Source organism: Sinocyclocheilus grahami, unplaced genomic scaffold (genome assembly GCF_001515645.1).
Source record: "Sinocyclocheilus grahami isolate Dianchi unplaced genomic scaffold, SAMN03320097.WGS_v1.1 scaffold1593.1, whole genome shotgun sequence".
Lineage (NCBI taxonomy): Eukaryota > Metazoa > Chordata > Actinopteri > Cypriniformes > Cyprinidae > Sinocyclocheilus > Sinocyclocheilus grahami.
Window position 1 is genome coordinate 96,691 of NW_015506772.1, and position 7,500 is coordinate 104,190.

At 39.4% G+C, this 7,500-nt stretch overlaps 1 protein-coding gene across 1 annotated transcript in view; it reads right to left on the reverse strand.

Annotated features, from left to right (window-relative positions):
- Positions 1–7,500, reverse strand: part of LOC107571433 (atrial natriuretic peptide-converting enzyme) — a gene marked incomplete at its 5' end in the record, with an annotated part of 34,675 nt that overhangs the window by 7,842 nt on the left and 19,333 nt on the right. Inside the window, one exon of the mRNA XM_016257760.1 lies at positions 2,115–2,248. Within this exon, the coding sequence (XP_016113246.1) occupies positions 2,115–2,248 (134 nt within the window). The remainder of the gene's footprint in view (positions 1–2,114; positions 2,249–7,500) is intronic.

Genomic DNA, 7,500 nt, shown 5'->3' on the forward strand with positions numbered 1-7,500 from the left:
TAAAGTAATTTGAAAACCTTGTGTGAGACGTAATTTCACAAACAGCGTGAGTGAATCCCCGCGCGCTCTCTTTCTCTCTCAAAATATTTAAATCACCGCATTGCGTCTGTCTATAAGCGAGCTGCACAGTTGACACAGGAATTGTCACTTGCACAGTCGAGGCAGTGTCACATCGTCACTAAAGTTTATTTAAATCACCGCATTGCGTCTGTCTATAAGTGAGCTGCACAGTTGACACAGGAATTGTCACTTGCACAGTCGAGGCAGTGTCACATCGTCACTAAAGTTTATAAATTGCATTACTTTTTAAATTCTTGCCAGTGCTTAACCATTCAGCGCCCGCGCGCTCTCCTGGATGGAGACCATGCGCTCATGCACACTCACAGCGCACACACACATTACTCCGTTTGCAGTGCGTATGTGGTGTGTATTTTTTTCTGCGCTCATGTTAACGGATTAATAAAGCGTGCCCACTGCACACGGTTGCGGTCCAGCAGTGCGTTCCAGGAGCGGTGCGTCTGCAGCAGTGCAGAGATCGTTTCCGCCGCATGCGCTGAATTAAAGGCTGTGTTTACACTTGGCATTAACATGCGATCACCGTGATCCGATCAAGCAGATTGGATCATCAGTCAATCAGAACACGTTTACACTTGGCAACATCAACTGCTAAATGTTGTTTGTTAGAGTTTAAATCTAGATTAAAGACCCATCTCTTTAACCTGGCTTACACATAACACACTAACATATCTCTAATATTCAAATCCGTTAAAGGATTTTTAAGCTGCATTGATTAGGATAACCGGAACTAGGAACACTTCCCATAACACCCGATGTACTTGCTACATCGTTAGAAGAATGGCATCTATGCTAATATTAGTCTGTTTCTTTCTTATTCCGAGGTCACCGTAGCCACCTGATCCAGTCTGTATTTCTTCGACTTCTACAGCCCTGAATGTCAGGACCAGGACAACTAGATGAGCCCCAGAGACAGATCCCCAGTGAAGACCTTGTCTCAGACGGCCACCGGGACAAGACCACAGGAACCAGATGAGTCCTCTGCACAATCTGACTTTGCTGCAGCCTGGAATTTAACTGCTGGTTCGTCTGGTCAGAGGAGAACTGGCCCCCCGACTGAGCCTGGTTTCCCACAAGGTTTTTTTATCCATTCTGTCACCGATAGAGTTTTGGCTCCTTGCCGCTAGGCTGTGTTTACACTTGGCATTAACATGCGATCACCGTGATCCGATCAAGCAGATTGGATCATCAGTCAATCAGAACACGTTTACACTTGGCAACATCAACTGCTAAATGTTGTTTGTTAGAGTTTAAATCTAGATTAAAGACCCATCTCTTTAACCTGGCTTACACATAACACACTAACATATCTCTAATATTCAAATCCGTTAAAGGATTTTTAAGCTGCATTGATTAGGATAACCGGAACTAGGAACACTTCCCATAACACCCGATGTACTTGCTACATCGTTAGAAGAATGGCATCTATGCTAATATTAGTCTGTTTCTTTCTTATTCCGAGGTCACCGTAGCCACCTGATCCAGTCTGTATTTCTTCGACTTCTACAGCCCTGAATGTCAGGACCAGGACAACTAGATGAGCCCCAGAGACAGATCCCCAGTGAAGACCTTGTCTCAGACGGCCACCGGGACAAGACCACAGGAACCAGATGAGTCCTCTGCACAATCTGACTTTGCTGCAGCCTGGAATTTAACTGCTGGTTCGTCTGGTCAGAGGAGAACTGGCCCCCCGACTGAGCCTGGTTTCCCACAAGGTTTTTTTATCCATTCTGTCACCGATAGAGTTTTGGCTCCTTGCCGCTGTCGCCTCTGGCTTGCTTAGTTGGGGACACTTAATATCCAGCGATATCATTGACTTGATTGCACAGATACTATTTAAACTGAACTGAGCTGGATGATGACATCATTGAATTCAATGATGAACTGCCTTTAATTGAGTGTTTGCTATTGTCCTTTTGCATTATTACACACTATTTTCCTATTTAATATTGTAAAGCTGCTTTTATTACAATTATTGTTAAAAGTGCTATATAAATAAAGGTGACTTGACTTGACTTGACACACACACACACACTCACCATGCACGAGTCGATGGTTCCCGCCTCGTATCCGGCACAGAGCATGCGTGACGTGATGGTCTTCATGTCGAAGTAAGACTGACACTGAGAGACTGAGATGATCCGCACCTCTCCCTCCTGGAGCTTAAATGGCACTGCGAGAGAAGAGACGCACACACACACACACACATACTGTGATCAGACACGAAAGTGAAGTGTCAGTTTAGTGCTGTACTTTGGTACCAATCTGACACTTCAATAATTCTGGATTGAAGTGGTCAAAGCAGAAGAGCAGATGCTGCACTGACTGTAACAGTAACAGCGCTGAAGCTCTGTGGAACAGCACAATATTTCCGCTGGTCTTCTCTGCCCCCTTGTGGCAACACATGGCAGCTTCAGTCTAATCTAGTAGGACAGAATCACTTTTCAACAAAAACATCCGTCAGCAGAGCTGGGTAGATTCCTTACAAATTGTAGTCTGTTACTGATTCCAAATTACATGACAAAAATTGTAGTTAGTAATGTAATCCATTACATTACACATTTTAGGTTATATAATCAGACTACTTTTAGATTAGTTTTAGATTACTTTTGACCAAACTCATTTATCACACCGTTTCTAGGCATAGGTGAGCTAGGCGAGCGCCAGCAGCTGAAGGGGCGCCAATGAGCGCACGTACTGGCACTTTTAGCAGGGTTGTGATAAAGAGTGGCAGGGTCACCCTGAAATATGACTGCCGCCCCCACTGGATCCCCCAACATTATTGGGCTAGAGTACTGTCCATCTGACGATGCCTGTATGCCACTAGATCAGAGTGCTGTCAATAGCTGCCTGATTGTTGCATGCAAAGTTTGCATTTGGAGCGCTCAACAACGCCGTTAGATCAGTGGGCTCTGTCAGTGCTTTGGCAAGCTAACACTTTTTATTGCCATGCAATAAAACTAAGTTCAAAGGCCAGTTTAAAATATTGGTACAGCAAATAAAGTGCACAAAATCAGTATTTTGTTTAGGCAGTATTTGTGGCACATTTGTCCAAAAGGTGTGCGTTTTTTGCGCCAATGCATTGTTAAAGGATCAGCGTGTCATGTAATATTCCCATATAAACTTTAACATCCAATTAAAAATGATTTGTTTAGTAAAATTCGCTAATTCATGAGATCAATACATCCTTTATTAGACCGCTTTGTCGAGTTAAATGCATCCTTACGGAGGTGTCGAAATGCTGAATCAATTCATTCATTTCCAACAGCGCTTAATGGGAGCAGCGTCATAGAGGGCAGAGCGTCACGTTATATAAAGGGGACGTTAACGCGTTAACGAGTAGCAAATGATTAAGTAGCTGCATTGGTTACTTTTATGCCACTGATAAAGCTTTTAAATGTAGTTTGGGGTAACAAAGGGGTTTTATAGGTTTGACTGAAATAATAATGCAATAACTGACACTCTAAATCAATGTTTCAAGAAACAACAACAAAAAAAATTGAACAAAAAACAGATGAAGACAAAAAAGTAGCCATTGATAATATCTAAACAATATGTAGTAGTATAGTATATAGTATCCAAATTAAAATGTAATAAAATTAATTTATGTGTGAATTATGTGTAACTTATGTGCAATGTCTTAGCCACTAGGGATTGTTACATCGGGCTGTACAGCATCTAGTGGCAACACAATGATATTACAGATACTAAATTGTGCAAAATGTTTATCTTAACAGTCAATTTACAAATAATGCATTCAGATTTGTGGAACTCAATGCACTGAATTTCCAAATTAGTGTCGTTACTATGACAACCAATTTGAATGGGGGGGGGGTTGCAATAGGGATTTCGCCTAGGGTGTCAAATTGGCAAGAAACAGCCCTGATCACACTTATCTAAATAGGGTAACCTTGCATCGTATTGATATAAAAATACAAAGAGTAAGAAAATATATTCCATTCGTTATTAACAACATGAAGTGCATTAACCATTACATGACACAAGGTTTACCAAACTGGAGTTTAGTGAAGGAACTGCAGGGGGTTCGTGAGTTTTATGAAAAGCTAATAATTAAATCATAAAAATGTCAAATTAAAATAAATCCTTTTAAAGTAACACCAATCAAAATAAAACACTTACTAAAAGTGTAATCATGTAATCAGTGTTGAGGAGTAACTAGTTACATGTAACGGTGTAACAATTTAATTACAAAATAAATGTAACTGTAATCAGTTGCCGTTACTAAAAAAAAAGTGTAATTAAATTACAGTTACTTATGACAAATATGAAAATGTTAATGATTACAAAGGGGGTTACATTTGAATATTTACACGCATCCACATACAGATTTAATTCATTTCTTTCCCAAATTGCACTGATTACTCTAAAATATGAGACATACGGCCCTATAATTTCGCGATGTGGAAAACACAGACTGGTTTGTAGAATCCAGTCATAAAAACAGAATTCCTATAATGCGGAATGTCACAGAATATGCCACATTTTGGATGAATAAATCAAAAGTAGGTCACTACACTTGAATCAAAACGTGATATGGACTAGTGTCTGTGAATATTAAGCCGCAAAAAGACTATATATGAATCCTGCACGTTCCGCGTATCTCTGGAAATCAGGCGCGGACTGGCCATCGGTTTACTAAAAGTGTAATCATGTAATCAGTGTTGAGGAGTAACTAGTTACATGTAACGGTGTAACAATTTAATTACAAAATAAATGTAACTGTAATCAGTTGCCGTTACTAAAAAAACGTGTAATTAAATTACAGTTACTTATGACAAATATGAAAATGTTAATGATTACAAAGGGGGTTACATTTGAATATTTACACGCATCCACATACAGATTTAATTCATTTCTTTCCCAAATTGCACTGATTACTCTAAAATATGAGACATACGGCCCTATAATTTCGCGATGTGGAAAACACAGACTGGTTTGTAGAATCCAGTCATAAAAACAGAATTCCTATAATGCGGAATGTCACAGAATATGCCACATTTTGGATGAATAAATCAAAAGTAGGTCACTACACTTGAATCAAAACGTGATATGGACTAGTGTCTGTGAATATTAAGCCGCAAAAAGACTATATATGAATCCTGCACGTTCCGCGTATCTCTGGAAATCAGGCGCGGACTGGCCATCGGGAGAACCGGGACAACGGTGGCCTAGAAGCCGATTTGACCCGCTTTTTAAAAAATATTATTACTATTATTATATAATTGCCATTATATGCATTATATGCATGTCGAAATTAATTGTTGCATCGCGATGCGGACGTGAATGATTCTGCATCGATGCAGTAATAGACCATAATCGATTATAGCCTACTGACGTCATTCGCATACACGCTTGTCACACGAGTATTAAAAATGCACTCTCTATTTTTAAATCTGAGATTGGCTTTTTCCCGCATATGGCACATGTGTGCGCGAGAGAATCGGGGCGGGCTTCATTGCACAGAATATGTGCTGTGAGACACGTGCATATGGCTTTTGCTTCCACTTGCTGTTATTTTAGTCTTTTACTTTGGATATGCTTTAATTTCTGCCGTTTGGAATGCAAGTATGTATTAGATGCACGAAACTCACGTACTGAGAGACTTTCGCGTGCACTTTGTGTTTGTTTGTCCTGAAGCTCGCGGCTGCCTTTAAATGCACTTGCATCTCCGAATACTTTTATGATTTGAAATTAATGTGTAAAAAGACAGCTATGTTTTCAGAACAGGACAAAACATCTGATATGTGGAAACAGATCTGTGCATTAGTGTGAATGCAGCCTGTTAAAGCTGCCACTGTTTATGAACTCATCATTAATAATCAAACAGCAATAATGCTGAGGAATCTACACACACACCCCTTTATTACTTTATATTTGCTTGTATGTTTGAAAGCTATTTTGACTTTTTAAAATACTTAACAATAATCAATTAATTAATTAATTATTAATATATTAATTAACTATTTAACGTAATTACTTTAAAAAGTAGCCTGCTTATATAATTTAATAAAAATTCACAAACTAAATTTGATATAATCGTGATGCATTGTGATATCGAATTGAATTGTTGACATGATAATCGTAATCGAATTGAATCGTGAAACCAGTGCCGATTCACACCCCTACTACCAATGGTGATTAAATCTAATGATAAATTAGCTCATATCACATCAAACCGTGCAAATTATTATTATTGTTATACTTTGTTCTCAAATTGTTAATGTTAACAACATCAGCATTGCGTGACTATGTGAACATTGTGTGCGTTACCTGTAGATTTCAATTTCTGTACAGACTAATCTCTAATTGTCATACCACTCGAATTTCATATTAAGAAATTCTTTTAACCCAAAAAGCTAATTATTCTTCCTTTGAACTGGTTTTATTTAAAATACAAATCTTGTGTAATCCCAGGCTATCTGTAATCACATGCACATTTAAAACTGGAATATAAATTTAATTCACGTGTGTTTAACATCTTGTTAAAACATCTATAACATCTCACATGGGTTTTAACATCTGTAACATCTTATATCAGTTTCTGTGAAGATATGTGCATTCCTACCAGGACTCATTTAACCTACAACAATGACAAACCATGGTTCACCATCATCCTCATCCCAAAGAAATCCAAAATTACTGGACTTAATGACTACAGACCTACACATAATCCTTTCTGGATTACAATCATCCATCAAAATGATACATTTAATTATTCCAGCTGCTGTGAGAAAAGGCTATAAACGGAGAAAAGGCTAACCCTAACGACCTGCAGGATCCTCACATGCGGCAGCCTAGTAGCCGGGACAACTTCTTTACGTTTACAGACGTGACGTAATGATGCAGTAACATGCTCGAATTTCCCACGAAAACCTACCTGTACCACTCAAATTAGAAAACATTATTATAAGCTAACCGTTGTGAATCGGGCTAAAGTAAGGAGATAGTTTCGAACACTGTCTAGTTATGTACTTGCTCAAATATTGATTTCGGATCATTTTTAATCAAAAAAAGTTAAGGACTGCAGCTTTAATTTTTGGAATCTGATTTTGTGTGTGCATGTGAGTGTGTGTCTGTGTGTGTGTGTGTGTTCTCCACTCACTTCTGTTCCCCATGTGTCCCCAGCCCGTGATGTGGCAGTACTGGTCAGCTTTGGGCAGCTGTCCGCGGCCGGGCAGACAGACAGGACGCACATAACTGGTCACCTCCACCTCGGTCTCCAGCTCCAGCACGCTGATGTCGTAGTCCGAGAAAAGGCTAACCCTAACGACCTGCAGGATCCTCACATGCGGCAGCCTAGTAGCCGGGACAACTTCTTTACGTTTACAGACGTGACGTAATGATGCAGTAACATGCTCGAATTTCCCACGAAAACCTACCTGTACCACTCAAATTAGAAAACAT